This window comes from Geotrypetes seraphini, chromosome 3 (genome assembly GCF_902459505.1).
Source record: "Geotrypetes seraphini chromosome 3, aGeoSer1.1, whole genome shotgun sequence".
NCBI classification, from domain to species: domain Eukaryota; kingdom Metazoa; phylum Chordata; class Amphibia; order Gymnophiona; family Dermophiidae; genus Geotrypetes; species Geotrypetes seraphini.
In genome coordinates this window covers 43,776,594-43,792,659 of record NC_047086.1, presented here as the reverse complement: position 1 = coordinate 43,792,659, position 16,066 = coordinate 43,776,594, and the positions used below count along the sequence as shown (strand labels likewise).

Here is a 16,066-nt window from a genome sequence, read left to right as displayed (position 1 = left end):
TTTTAAGGCTACCATGAGAGGCAATATTATCTCATATTCGGCATATATTAAAAAACAACTTAAAAAACAATTTTCTGATTTGGAGAAAGAAATTAAAATTTTGGAGAATAAATTAGCTGAGAAGTGGGAACATAATACTTTGCAGGCTCTGTTAAAAGCTAAGGGTAAATATAATAAGATATCGTCAAAATTGGTAAGGAAAGATTTGTTTTCTCAGCAAACTTTGTATTATGGAAATTCAAATAAGGCGGGAAGATTATTGGCAAATTTTCTTAAAGTGAAAAAAAGAAAAAAAAAATTGTTGCTATAAAAGATGAGAATGGATTGTCACATTCTCAAATAGAAAGCATTTTAAGTCAATTTTTAATTTTTTATAAAGACCTATATTCTTCTGTGCCTTATGCAAATAGAGAAAAAGATGGTTTAGAATTTTTAAATTTGATTGAGGGACCGAAAATTCCTGAACACATTAAAAGAAGTTTAGAAGAGCCTATATCATTAAAAGAACATAAGAACATAAGAAGTTGCCCCCGCTGAGTCAGACCAGAGGTCCATCTTGCTCAGCGGTCCGCTCCCGCGGCGGCCCATCAGGCCTAGTGCCTGAACAGTGGTCCCTGATTAATTTTGTAACTTACCTCTAATCCCATCCCTATAATCTACCTTTACTCTTATCTGTACCCCTCAATCCCTTTGTCTTCCAAGTACCTATCCAAAGCTTCTTTGAACCCCTGTAGCGTGCTCCTGTTTATCACATCCTCTGGTAGCGCGTTCCATGTATCCACCACCCTCTGTGTGAAAAATAACTTCCTGGCGTTTGTTCTAAACCTCTCCCCTTTCAATTTCTCTGAGTGCCCCCTTGTACTTATTGATCCCCTTAATTTGAAAAATCTGTCCCTGTCTATTTTTTCTATGCCCTTCATGATCTTGAAGGTTTCTATCATGTCTCCTCTAAGTCTCCGCTTTTCCAGGGAGAAAAGCCCTAGCTTTTTCAGTCTGTCAGTATATGAGAGGTCCTCCATGCCCTTTATTAGCTTAGTTGCTCTTCTCTTGACCCTCTCAAGTACCTCCATGTCCTTCTTGAGGTACGGCGACCAGAACTGAACACAGTACTCCAGGTGCGGGCGCACCATAGCACGAAACAGTGGCAGGATGACTTCCTTTGTCCTGGTCTTGATACCCTTCTTAATGATACCCAACATTCTGTTTGCTTTCCTTGAGGCCGTGGCACACTGCGCCGACGCCTTCAATGTTGTGTCTACCATCACTCTCAGGTCTCTTTCAAGGTCGCTCACCCCTAGCGCTGATCCCCCCATTTTGTAAGTGAACATCGGGTTTTTTTTCCCTATATGCATGACCTTGCATTTCCCTATGTTGAAACTCATTTGCCGCTTTTTGGTCCATTTTTCCAGTGTTGTCAGATCTTTTTGGAGATCTTCGCAGTCCTCCATGTTATTGACCTTGCGATATAGTTTGGTGTCATCCGCAAATTTAATAACCTCACATTTTGTTCCTGCTTCCAGGTCGTTAATGAACATATTGAATAGGAACGGTCCCAGCACCGACCCCTGTGGAACTCCGCTCGTGACCCATTGCCAGTCTGAGTAATGTCCCTTTACTCCAACCCTCTGTTTCCTGTCCGTCAGCCAGTTTTTGATCCATCGGTGGACCTCCCCTTGCACCCCGTGGTTCCATAGCTTCCTTAGTAGTCTTTCGTGTGGCACCTTGTCGAAGACTTTTTGGAAGTCAAGGTAAATGATATCTATGGATTCCCCTTTATCCACCTGGCTGGTTACCCCCTCAAAGAAGTATAATAAGTTCGTGAGGCATGACCTGCCCTTGCAGAAGCCATGCTGGCTCGACTTTAGCTGCCCATAGTTGTCGATGTGTTCCCAGATGCCGTCTTTAATCAGTGCTTCCATCATCTTTCCCGGGACCGAGGTCAAGCTCACCGGCCTGTAGTTTCCTGGGTCTCCCCTTGAGCCTTTCTTGAAGATGGGCGTGACATTTGCTATTTTCCAGTCTTCCGGAATCTCTCCAGTTTTTAGGGATAGGTTGCATATTTGTCGAAGTGGCTCAGCTATTTCGTTCCTTAGTTCCTTAAGTACCCTTGGGTGAATGCCATCCGGACCTGGTGATTTGTCGCTCTTTAGCCTGTCTATCTATCACCTTGCTCACCTCTAGCTGGACCAGATTTTCATCCTGCTCTCCTTTTACGATCTCCTCGGGCTCCGGAATGTTGGTTGTGTCCTCCCTCGTGAAAACTGACGTGAAGAACTTATTTAGCCTGTCAGCTATCTCCTTTTCCTCTTTTACCACTCCCTTTCTGTCCCCATCATCCAAGGGTCCCACTTCCTCCCTTGCTGGTTGCTTCCCCTTAACGTACCTGAAGAATGATTTGAAGTTTGTTGCTTCCCCTGCCAGTCTCTCTTCATATTCTTTTTTTGCTTTCCTAACCACTCGATGACACTCCTTTTGGTGTTTTTTGTGTTCCTTTTGGTTCTCCTCTGTTTTGTCCTTTTTCCATTTTTTGAATGATGCTTTCTTGTCACTTATCGCCTTTTTCACTGCATTTGTTATCCACACTGGGTTTTTTGTTCTATTTTTTTTGCACCCTTTCCTGTACTTGGGGATGCACAGGTTCTGTGCTTCGTGTACTGTGCCCTTGAGTATGGTCCAGGCATTTTCTACGGACTCTATCTTCCTTGCGCTGTCGTTGAGTTTCTTTCCCACCATTTTCCTCATGGCATCATAATTCCCTTTTTTGAAGTCGTTGTAGTTCTTTTCACCTTTGATGATCCAATTTCTAGCCTGTACTGGATCGTGTTGTGATCGCTGTTTCCTAGTGGGGCTAGTACCGCCACCTCCTTAGCGGGTCCCCTTAGTCCGTTGAGGATTAGGTCAAGAGTGGCATCACCCCGTGTTGGTTCCGTGACCAGCTGTTCCTTGAAACAATCCCTCGTGACCTCCAGGAATTTGGTCTCCCTCATGCAGTTTGAGTGCCCAATACTCCAGTTTATTCCTGGGTAGTTGAAGTCTCCCATCACCACCATACTTCCGCTTTTGCATACCTGCCTCAGTTCAGCCTCCAGATCCTGGTCGATTTCTTCCGTTTGTCCAGGTGGGCGATAGTACAGACCCAATTTTATGTCTGCTCCAGTTCCTCCTGGTAGCTTAACCTATAGTGATTCCAAGTCGTCCGCCCTTACTGTTGTTTCCATTCTGGTTGAAGGTATGGAATTTTTTATATATAGCGCTATTCCTCCACCCTTTTTGTGTGACCTATCTCTCCTGTAGAGTTTGAATCCTGGTAAAGCCACATCCCATTCATTGTCATCAGTCCACCACGTTTCTGTGACTCCAATTATGTCTAGGCCCTTTTTGCTGGCTAGGATTTCCAGCTCTCTCATTTTAGCCCTTAGGCTCCTAGCATTAGTGTATAGGCAAAGTAAGTCCCGTTTGTTCGCCTTTCTTGCTGTTTTTCCTCGTGGTTTAGCGCTCCTGGCCCCCTCGCGAGTTGCCAGACCCCAAGCCTCGTCTCGGTCATCCTCCTCCTGTGGTATGTCTGTTTCGTCCTCAGCCTGCTCCCCTGTTTTTGGTTGTCCCTCTGGATTCCGTTGTTCTCTATTAGTGCTGCTTGCCAGTTTAATTTGTGCACAAGACCCCTGCAATTCTCCCTTAGGTCTTTTTTCAAAAAGTTCTCACTCAGACCTGAGCCCTCTTTTACAGTGTCCTTGCTCAATATCTTTGGCCCGGGTCCCCTGCATTGCGTCCTTAGGTTCTTTTTCCAAAAGTTCCCTCTCAGTCCCGATCCCTTTTTTACAATGTCCTTGCTCTATGTCCATGGCCCTGGTCTCCTGTGTTGTATCCTTAGGTCCTTTTCCCAAAAGTTCCCACTCAGTCCTCAGCCCTCTTTTACAATGTCCCTGCTCAGTATCCTTACTTGATACTTTTGTCCGATGTTTCAGATCGACTGTCGACTTTCCCCTCTTCCTCAGTTTAAAGCCAAATCAATGACGCTCTGGACGTTGCGTGCCAGCATCCTTGTCCCAGTCGTGCTCAGGTGCAGTCCGTCTCTCCTGTAGAGCTTATTCTTTCCCAGGAAAGTTGTCCAGTTCCATGCAAAAAGGAAACCCTCCTCCTCGCACCATCTCCTGAGCCAACCGTTTATTGCCTGTAGTTCGCTCTGCCTCCTTACGTCTGCTCTAGGTACTGGCAGGATCTCCGAGAAGGCTATCCTCCTTGCCCTCAGTTTCAGTTTCCTCCCCAGGATCCTGAACTGATCGGTTAGTGCAGTCCTGTTGTAGTCCCTCCTGCTGAGTCATTGGTTCCAACATGGATTACTACAGCTGTCTCCTCCGTCTCGGCCCCTTCCAGGATCCTCTCGATTCTGTCGGTGACGTCCTTCGTTCTTGCCCCCGGGAGACATGTCACTAGACGGTCCTCTCTCCCTCCAGCTATGTGACTGTCCACTCCTCTCAGGATTGAGTCTCCCACCATGATAGCAGATCTCCCCTTCCTCAACTGTCTCTCTGGTCTCAAGTCTGTATCGGTGATGCAGTCCTCTATTCCCTCCTCCGGGTTCTGTCGGGTCTCCTCCTCATCTGCCTGTCCAGATTCTCCGCAAGGTCCTACTCCCATGGCGTCTGGTGGATTTTGTCATCCGTCTGTTAGTTCCCTCCTGATGTGCTTGTGGTCCTGTGCCTCCACCAACCTGCAGGCCTCCTCGATGAACTTCTCGAGTTCCCTAACTTGTTCTGTAATGTGGTCCTCTCTGGCGGTGTCTTCCGTTGCCCAGCACTGCTCCTCTATGGTGCAGAGTCCCTCCAGTTCCTGTACTCGAACCTGCAGTCTCCCAACCTCCTTCTTCAGGCTATCCAGTTCCTGGCATCGACTGCATATGTACGCCCGCCTCCCGGAGGGGAGGTAGTCATACATATGACATTCGATGCAGTATACTGGGTAGCTCTGCTGGGCTCCTACTGCCTCCATTTCTTCTATCCTGTTCCTATGTCCCACGGTGCGTATGAGTGGTGCCTGGCATGCAGCTAGCTGAAAGAGTAGAGAGAAGAGTGAGAAGAGAAGAAAAGTACCTTAGATTTTTGCTGCTGGGCTGCCTGGGCTCCTTCTCAAGGCTCCTTCGCAAAGGCGCTCTCGCTAAGGGGAGCCTTCACTGCGTGCCGAACGGCTGCGCGCCGTTGGCTCCTCCCCTTTTAAGGGGGAGCTCCGGGTCTGCTGTCGGTGATGTCAGGGAGTGGGCAGAGCTAACTCTCGCTTCAGCCCCTCACCCTCTGCCTCTCTCCTGCTCCTTCCCTTCTGCCTCCACGTGTCTCCTCTGTCCTGCCTTCTGCTTCTCTCCTCAGCCCTCTCCTCCTCTGCCTGCCCCGATCTCAGAACAAGCTGAAAGCAAGCTGATCTGCGATCCTTAGCCTCTCCCCTTTTAAGGGGGAGCTCTGGGTCTGCTGCCGGTGATGTCAGGGAGTGGGCGGAGCTAACTCTCACCTCAGCCCCTCACCCTCTGCCTCTCTCCTGCTCCTGTTAGAAACAGCGTTGAGGTCTCTTAGAGTTGGATCTGCTCCAGGTGGGGATGGCTTCACAGTGGAATTCTATGTCATTTCAAATTATCCTATTACCTCATTTATTGAAATTATATCAGGCTCAACTGAATAAGGGTTGCATTACAAGTACTATGGCAGAATCATTGACTATAGTTTTGCCAAAGCCAAACAAAGATCTCACGTTGGTTTCAAATTACAGACCTATATCATTAATTAATGTAGATGGAAAACTTTTGGCTAAAACTTTGGCTTTACGTTTAGCCAAGGCTCTCCCTTTTATTATAGATATGCACCAAACTGGATTTGTTGCAGGAAGACATTCATCTAATAACACAAGATTGGCTTTTCATATGTTAAACCTAACAAAGGATTTGAAAGATCCGGCTTTTTCAGTATCCTTGGATGCAGAGAAGGCCTTTGATCGTGTGGAATGGACCTTCATGTATCAAGCTATGGATTGGTTTGGTATAGGTTCAGAATTTATACAAATGATTCAAACATTGTATAGCTCCCTTGCTACAAAATTATATATAAATAATAATTTTTCGGAACGTTTTGAGTTGCGGAGGGGAGTTAGAAAAAGCTGTCCTCTATCTCCTTTGCTTTTTGATATCGTTTTGGAACCCTTATTGTTAGCTATTCAACAAGCACGGGGGGATACAGGGTATTCCTTATTCAGACCGGGAGTACAAAGTCTCTGCATATGCTGATGATATTTTGCTTCATTTGAGAAATCCTGAAACAACCATTCCATGCTTATTAGAATTGATTGAAAAATTTGGAAAATTTTCAGGGTATAAGATAAATTGGAGTAAGTCTGAAGTTCTTCCACTAAATGTGTATTGCGCAAAAGATTTATCCGATTCATTTTCTTTTGTATGGAAGGAAGATGGATTAAAATATTTGGGTATATGGATAAAAGGCACACTAGATGACACAATGAATGAGAATGAAAAATGTTTATTGAAGAAGGTTACAGAAATGTGCGAACAATGGAATCCATTACATTTGTCTTGGTGGGGGAGAGTTCAAACTATTAAAATGATGATATTGCCTGTGGTTTGCTATCAGATGGGAATGGTACCAGTTTTTTTTAAGGGGTCTTTTTATAGGAAATTGAACAGTATTCTTACAAAATTTGTTTGGCTGGGCAAAACCCCTAGGATTGCTTTAGTATCTCTACAAAAATCAATTGCGGAGGGTGGGGTAAATTTTCCCAATTTCTACAGGTATCATCAAGCTTATATTTTGAGACAGGGTATGTATTTGGTTCTCCCAGAGCTCATTGATAACACTCCTGATTGGTTATGGTTGGAATGGCGGCTCATGTTCCCCTTGAGATTATGTCATGTTCTTAGTATTAAAATGCCTAGGTTATATAAAGATAACAGAATATTTATGGATACATGGAAATCTCTCAGATTTGTTAATAATTTAACGCCTATTCCAATTTACAAATCAACTAATCAAACAATATGGTTAAACTCCAAGATTCAAATTGGCAGTTTTAAGGTCATCTGGAAGCATTGAATGATAGCAGGAATATGTACTTTAGAGCAGTGTTTTTCAACCTTTTTATACCTGTGGACCGGCAGAAATAAAATAATTATTTTGTGGACCGGTAAACTACTAAGACTGAAATTAAAAAACACATTTCCGCCCCGTCTCCGCAAGCTCGGTCCCCACAAACCATCTGATCCCATACCAACAAGCCTCAGTTATGATTTTATATTGAATGTATTCCAGTACCTCCCCTCTTTTCCCCATCTTAATCCAGCAGATACCTTCCATCACCCTACTTCCTACATTCCTTATTCAGCATCTTCTCCTTGTCTCCCTATTTCCCCTTCACCATGTCCAGCTTATCCCCTCTGTCTCCCTACTCCCTCTACCCATGTCCAACATATTACTTCTGTCTTCATACTCCACCCTCCTGTTCAGCATTTTCCATGTCTCTCTTCCCCCTTCAAGGTCCAGCATCTGTCTTTGTGTCCCTATTCTTCCAACTCCCACCTAGTTCCAATAACTATCCTCCCCCAAGGGGATCCACCATCTCCCTTCTGTCACACCAATCCCCCCCTTGGGGTTTACAATCCCCTTCCCACAACAAGTGGGAATCCAGCATCTCTTAATCCCTCCCTTGGCTGCTGGCCCCAGAGTGACTCCAGTGTCACAATCGCTGATCTCACCATAACTGACACTAAATTGGAAGCAGCCTGGTTCTTAACAGTTTACTTACAGTTCCCTTGCCCAGAACTCTGAACAAAGACAGAAGCTGCGGGACCTTTCCTCTTGCCTGCATTGCTATTTGCTATAAGCTCTGCCGGTCTCAATCCGGCCCCTCAAACACAGGAAGTCACTTCAGAGGGGGGCGGGATCAGGATCAGCAAAGCCTATAGCGAAGCAGGCAAGAGGAAAAGTCCCGCGGCTTCTGTGTTTCTTTTTGCTGTCAGCATCTGATCCTAAGCCCTGGAAGGGAAAGGGGAAGAGATGCCGACGGGAAATTTAATCGCGTCGATCTTGCCGGCCCTCTGCGGACCGGCAGGAATTTTCTGCGGACCAACACCGGTCCGCGGACCGGCGGTTGAAGAACAGTGCTTTAGAGGATGTTACATCTAATGGTAAGCTGCTTGACTTTTCACAGTTGCAACAGAAATATGGTCTTAATAAATCACAAAATTTCAGATGGTTGCAATTGAAGCAGGCGATTCAGAAGGGGTTCCCTGAATGGAAAAATCTCAATAATCAGTACAGTCTGGAGTTCTTATGCTTTCAGGTGGATTTCTTGGGTCACCAAGCCGCACAGTGGTATAAATTGATAAATGAATTTATAAATAAAAAACCTAAAAATGGACTCAGGGACATTTGGAGCATTGAGATTAAGCATCAAATTATGGCGTCTCAATGGCCACAAATTAGAGAATGAAATCTACAGTGTCTGCATCTATGAAACAAACTTGGTTTTTTCTTTTACATAGAGCACTTTGGACCCCAGTTAGACTACAAAAGTTAGATAGCTCTAAGTCTAATAGATGCTGGCACTGTAATTTAGAGGCAGGAACCTTAGACCATCTAATATTCTCTTGTCCTTATATCATGGCATTTTTGAAATCAATCTGGTCTCAAGTTAATTGTTTGTTAGAAAACCATGTAGCATTGTCATACCATACAATAATGTTTGGGATGTCAATGAGAACAAAATGTCAAATTTCTTCAAGTAATAATAAACTTTTATTGATCATGACAGGGGTCGCCATACAACATATTACCAGCAATTGGAAAGATTGCAGTAGATTAAGTTATACATTCTGGTGGAATTTGCTATGCCATATTTATAAAATGGAAAGAGTTATTGCCACACAAAAGGGTAGTTATAATAATTTTAAAAGGGTTTGGAGGCCGTTAAATTTTTGCAATGACTAGACACCTTTATTCATAGAAAATACATTTATGCATGGGGGGAAAGGGGTATTAAGTTATATTATGGATGATCAATTGTTAATATTGATATGAATCTTTTGATCATAATATTGGTGGGGAGGGAGGGAGGGGAGGGTATAAATGTGTTTCTAGATGTGATTTAAAGAAATGTAAGAGATGTGTATATGATATCAATGTTACTATATTGTGATCTTAATATTGGATGGAGTGATGAATAAAGATTTTCATAATTCTTGGTGGGTAGGGGGGGTGGGAATAAATTTTTCTTGTTGAGATTTTAATTGAAAGTTGTTTAAGTGACATGTATAATTTTTAAATGTTGTAATATTGTACACTTTTTATAAGATGAAAAATGAATAAAGATCTTGAAAAAAAAAAAAGGTCTCGACAATTCTTATGTAATGTTACAATTCTTGTAACCTCCTGACAACTCTTGTGTAATCCTCCTTGAACCGCAAGGTAATAACGGAATAGAAATTACTAATGTAATGTAATGATTTCTTTTTTTAAAAAATTCAAAACACACAAATATTACCATACCAGTGCACAGTTTTTCTTCTATGGAACCCCCAAACACCTCTGAACAAATCCCCCTTTCCTTCTTAAAGAAAGAGATCTTCAGTCGGCCGCACTTTGGGAAGCCCACCAATTTATATTTTGCATTTGGGTAGGAGGCATGGGGCAAGGCGGGAAGAAAATTTAGTGCCTGCCATTTTATTAGCAAATACATTTCTCAATTAGCTTTCAGAAGTTAAAAGCTCTTTCTTCAGGTCAGTAAACTATACTGCTGTTATGGCATCCCTATCCTGACCTGAGAAAAGGAGTTTTCGTCTCTTAATAAAAATGTATTATAATTAGTCCAATAAAAAGGATCACCTTATTTCTATTTTCTATTTATAAACGTTTATCAACATAGCTAAAATAATACTTTATCCTAAAGCTAAAAGAAACAGAAATTTTTTTTTCTACCATTTTCTACCATTGTTGTCTGGTTTCTACTTTCCTCATCTTCTCATCCTTCCAAATACTGTCTGCCCTCTCGCTGCCTCTTCCATATGGCATCTGCTCTCTTTCTATGCCTCTTCCAGAAACTGTCTGCCTCTCCTTGAATAGGCCTGAGTTGGCGCATACTACACAGAAGCGTTAGCAGGGCGTGACAGAGACCTTCCTAGTTCTTATCAGAGGGTCTTATATAAATGCAAATACCTTTAAAACTTTGAAAAAGTCAGGATAATAAACAAAAGATCAGGAAACCGATATATAGCATAGGAAAAGGGGAATTCACTATTTGTGTAAGGTGTTAGGTGGGCCAGAATCATAGAGGAAATCAGGTAAAGAACTCTAATGACTCCATTTTGGGGGCAATGACTTTCTGTCTGTTCTTTGTTCAGGTTTTTCCCACCTTGAGCTTCATGGGCTAATTGATACCAGATGTGTTTGGGCTGGGTAGCTTGATTTCACATTCCAATACTGGGCATAGAAGAAAAGCTTTCTTGCATTAAATATGAATGAAATATATTGTGTGGATCTATGGATGAAATGATGTATGAAAGAACGAATGAATGATGCATGAAAGATATGTGAAAGAATGGTGTGTACTTAATTTCTAATATTTTATATATTTTAAACCTGAAGGAACTCTAAGGAGAAATCCTGAGGCAACATCTGGAAATAGTTAGAATCAGAAACGCTGTATCAGTCTCCAGTATAGGAAGGGATGTGAGTCTGTGAATCAGTGAAACTTGAAACTGCCAGTTTTTCAGAGCAGGGGGAGAACAGCCCCTCCCTTTTTTCTGTGCTAACAGGGACATGAACTTTTCAACATCTGCACAATTGAAGGTAAATACAGGCTCTCTTGAAACAGATAAGCAGGTTTAGATTTAACGTTTTCTTTGGCTATAGTAATAAAATGTTTATGTATATTCAGAAATGAATGTAAACAAAAATATGATTTCTGAAACTTTTATTTCATGTTAAAAGGAAGTTCTTGTCCAAATTTAAGGACCGCCTCTGTTAATGGATTGGCTGACAAGTAATGATGTCATGCAAGAAAAAAGGTACATATTGGGGAGCAACAAATTATCAGATTGAGATCTTTGTCAGAAAGGCCAGCGTTTGGCAGCTGTAAAGATCTCCCGGTGACGCAACCAATCTTTTGAGGATCATTGTGGCAATTAATAAACGGAAATAACTATTTTAATAAAACTTGCGTCATTTTCCATGTACATTTTTACACACCTAGAGCGAAACTAGCAGCTTAATTGGCACCCACACAGGTACTGCTACTTAAAAGTGCGTTTGTGTCCAATTACCCTGCTCACCCTTCCATCTCTCCCTCCTCCCCATTGATCTGGCATCCATCTACTTCCCTCCGCTTCCCCTATGATGTGGCATCTGTCTTCTTCCCTTCCATCTCTCCCTCCCTCCCAGCAGATTTTAGCATCTCCCCTTTCCACCCCCAAATCTGGTATCTGTGTCCTCCCATTCCCCCCATGCTCTGCATCTCTCCCTTCCTCCTTTTCTTCCCTGGTCTTTCTTCTCAATTTATTTTCTGCATCTATCTAAATTCTCTCTTACTATTCAGTCAATTTCCCTCTTCCATTGTTTCTACCTAGAGCTTGCCACCTCTTTCCTGCACTCTTTCCAGTATCTAACTCTATCCCCCCAATCCAGCATGTGCCCTTTTTTCTCTCTCCTCCTCACTTCCTTCCAGTGTGTGCTCCCCTCTCTCACCCCCCTTTCATTCAGCATCTGTCCCTCTCTCTCACCGGTCTCCCACTTCCATTCAGTATCTGTCCACCTCTCTCAACCCCCCCACTTCCATTCAGTGTCATCCCCCTCTTTCTTAACACAATAAACCTAAAGCTTCACTCAACCTCTTCCCCTTATTGGGCATCTCCCTCCCTTTCCCTCACCTTCGCAGACAATTTTCAAAACCAAAGTTCTCTTTCTCAGAAAGGCCCTGATGGGGAAGCTGTTCTCACTAGTTGCACGCGACTGCTCCAAAGCTTCTCCTCTGATGCAACTTCTGGTTTCTGCTGGATGGCATCAGAGGACAAGCTTTGGGGCAGCCGCATGCGTGCAACAGAGAGAAAACTGGTTTGGATAAGTGCCATGAAGGTGAGGGGAAGGGTGAGAGATGACCCGACAAGGGAAAGAGATGCCCAGACAGCAGGGCCCAAGGCAGCTGCCCTGTGTGCCCTCCCCTAACTCCGGCCCTGGTCATAGCACCACACTGGCAGGCCCCCCTGATGTTTTTGGGCCCGAGGCTCATGCTTACTGGGCCTACCCTTTAATCCGGCCCTGTGTGTAACAGAAAATAGTAGTACCAAGGTAAATTTCATGTGCTGCTGAGACTATTTATTTAAAAATTGATATCCCACATATCCAACAATTCTATGCAGGTAACAAAAAATATACATAATAAAAGCAGAAGAAAAAATACAATTTAAAAACATAACAAAAAAAACACTACACATTCATCATACGAACTCTTAAAAGACAAGCATCAAATTCCAATATATTAAAATCTTATGATACAAACAACCCCCCAAAAGAAAAAAAAGCCATAACCAAATAACTTATCACATTATTAAAAATAACAGATATCAGTTGCCCAAGCTCATTTCACAAAAGTACGTTCAAACAGTACAGTTTTCAACATCTTCCTGAACAACAATTACTTGATGCTTGCCTCACTTCCAATTTTATTTTACTCTCATTTACGTTTTATGCATGCTAATAGTGTTGACTCACTTACCATCTCGCAGTTTCTGCGCTTTTTCCTCCAAAGTCTGCTGTTCTTGATCTCTCTTCAGCTTTTCTTCTCTTTCTCTTTTCCGTTCTAGCCATTCTCTCTCTTGTCTTAAGTGATCTGCCTCTTCTTTCAGTACTCTCTCTACATTTTCTTGCTCCTTAAGAAATTTGATAAAAGAAAAAGAAACAAAGGTTTTATTTTTTCCTTGCATGCTAAAAGCTATATGGGCAATTTTAAAAAAAAAATTCTTTATTCATTTTATCTCTTACATCAAGTGCACAGCAAATACCAAACACTTAAAAATACATCACTTGAAAATCTGCAACAACATGCAACAAGAAGATTTAACCCTTATCTCCACCCATATCATATATAACTAAAATGCATCACAAAAATACAATAATTAATACCATTCATACATATATTATTAGTGAAAATCCACCCCCCCCCGATCCACATGTAAACATTAAAATTGGGAAAAGTGTAAATTAATTATTATAATAATTTAGTAATGGTCCCCACAAATCCTTGAATTTATTATAGTATCCTTTTTGAACTGCCAACGCTCTTTCCATTTTAAACACATGACAAACTGAATTCCACCAAAAAAAATAATTCAGTCTTTTACAATCCTTCCAATTATAAGTTATTTGTTGAATGGCAACTCCTGTCAATATCATCAAAAGCTTGTTATTATTAGCAGATATTTGAGATTTAGCTCTCATAGACATGCCAAATAAAATTGTGTCGTATGACAATACTACATAATTTTCTAACAAGCAATTTATTTGATCCTAAATACACATCCAAAAGGCTTTAATGAATGGACAGGAAAACAATAAATGATCTAAAGTTCCAGCCTCAAGGTGACAATGCCAACATCTATTAGACTTAGAGCAATCCAATTTTTGTAAACAAACAGGGGTCCAGAGTGCTCTATGCAACAGGAAAAACCATGTTTGCCTCATAGAAGCAGACATTGTACACTTCATCCTCCAGGACCAAATACGTGGCCATTGAGATGCATTAATTTGATGCTTAATCTCAATGCTCCAAATATCTCTAAGTCCAGATAATAATTTATACCACTGCGCAGCTTGGTGACCCAAGAAGTCTGCCTGAAAGCATAGGAAATCTAAACTAAATTGATTAGTAAGAGATTTCCATTCAGGGAACCCTGCCTGAATAGCCTGCTTCAGTTGCAACCATTTATAACTTTGTTTTTTATTAAGGCCAAATTTAAGTTGCAACTATGAAAAATCCAGCAGTTTACCATTAGATATAACATCATTTAAGGTTATATATATATATATATATATATATGGTCAATTTTATAATCTAGATGCTTGTATTTACACACACATTACATGCGTAAATGTCGGGGGGTCACGTGATGCTGAGCTACAGAGCAGATGTGTTTGCCTCAAGCACCTGAGCCCCTCTTTATAAATTGGTGAATTTATTTTTCTCTGGTAGCTTTTTTTTTCTATAACAAACATTTGCCTGCAGAACTGAATCTTTATAAGAACATAAGAATTGCTGGGTCAGACCAGTGGTCTATTGTGCCCAGTATTCCGCTCCCACAGCGGCTCTTAGGTTAAGGACCAGAGCCCTAACTGAGTCAAGCCTTACCTGCGTACGTTCTGGTCTAGCAGGAACTTGTCTAACTTTGTCTTGAATCCCTGCAGGGTGTTTTCCCCTACAACAGCCTCCGGAAGAGCATTCCAGTTTCACTCTCTGGGTGAAAAAGAACTTCCTTATGTAATCTATCCCCTTTTAACTTTAGAGAGTGTCCTCTCGTTATCCCTATCTTGGAGAGGGTGAACAACCTGTCTTTATGTACTGTCAATTCCCTTCATTATCTTGAACGTTTCAATCGTGTCCCCTTTCAGTCTCCTCTTTACAAGGGAGAAGAGGCCCAGTTTCTCTAATCTCTCGCAGTACAACTCCTCCAGCCCCTTAACCATTTTAGTCGCTCTTCTCTGGACCGTTTCGAGTAGTAACGTGTCCTTCTTCAAGTATGGTGACCAGTGCTGGACACAGTATTCCAGGTGGGGTTGCACCATGGCTGGTACAGCGGCATGATAACCTTCTCTGATCTGTTCGTGATCCCCTTCTTAATCATTCCAAGCATTCTGTTCGCCCTTTTCGCCGCCGCTGCGCACTGCGCAGACGGCTTCATTGACTTGTTGACCAGTACTCTCAAGTCTCTTTCCTGGGGGTCTCTCCAAGTACTGCACCAGACATCCTGTATTCGTGTACATGATTTCTGTTACCGACATGCATCACCTTACACTTATCCATGTTAAACTTCATTTGCCATATCGCGGCCCATTTCTCGAGTGTGTTTATGTCCTGTTGCAGGTCTTCGCAATCCTCATGCGTCTTCACTACTCTGAATAACTTTGTATCGTCTGCAAATTTAATCACCTCGCTTGTCGTTCCGATTTCCAGGTCGTTTATAAATATGTTGAAGAGCACAGGCCCAAGCACCGAACCCTGCAGCCCTCCACCGGTGATGTTTTTCCAGTAAGAGTATCATCCATTTACCCCCACTCTCTGTTTTCTATCTGCCAACCAGCTTTTGATCCACGAGAGTATTTCACCCTCAATCCCATGGCTCGCAATTTTTTGAAGTAGTCGTTCGTGCGGGACCTTGTCAAACGCTTTCTGAAAATCCAGATATACAATGTCGACCTGGTCACCTTTGTCTATCTGCCTGTTAACTCCCTCGAAGAAGTGCAGCAAGTTTGTCAAGCAAGATCTTCCTTTACTGAAGCCGTGATGGCTGGTTCTCATCAGATTGTGTCCGTCAATGTGGTCAATGATGTGGTCCTTTATCAGCGCCTCTACCATCTTTCCCGTAACGAGGTCAGACTCACCAGCTTGTAGTTTCCCGGATCTCCCCTCGAACCTTTACTGAAGATCAGCGTAACATTCGCCACTTTCCAGTCTTCCGGAATCCTTCCCAATTTGATCGACACATTGGTTATTAGTTGAAGCAATTCAGCTATAACCCTTTTCAGTCCCTTGATTACCCTCGGATGGATGCCATCCAGTCCAGGGGATTTAAGAACATAAGAACATAAGCATTGCCTCCGCTGGGTCAGACCCGAGGTCCATCGCGCCCAGCAGTCCGTTCACGCAGCAGCCCAACAGGTCCAGGACCTGCATAGTACTCTTCTATCTATACCCTTCTATCCCCTTTTCTAGTAGGAAAATGTCCAATCCTTTCTTAAACCCCAATACCGTACTCTGCCCTATTACGTCCTCTGGAAGCGCATTCCAGGTGTCTACCACACGTTGAGTAAAG

General features: G+C 42.6%; 1 protein-coding gene across 7 annotated transcripts in view; it reads right to left on the bottom strand.

Moving 5' to 3' along the window:
- LCA5 (lebercilin LCA5) overlaps positions 1 to 16,066 on the bottom strand; it is a 92,035-nt gene that overhangs the window by 12,025 nt on the left and 63,944 nt on the right. For all 7 annotated transcript variants that reach the window (XM_033939854.1, XM_033939848.1, XM_033939851.1 and 4 more), the window contains exon 7: positions 12,757 to 12,910. In XM_033939854.1, coding sequence (XP_033795745.1) covers positions 12,757 to 12,910 — 154 coding nt within the window. The remainder of the gene's footprint in view (positions 1 to 12,756; positions 12,911 to 16,066) is intronic.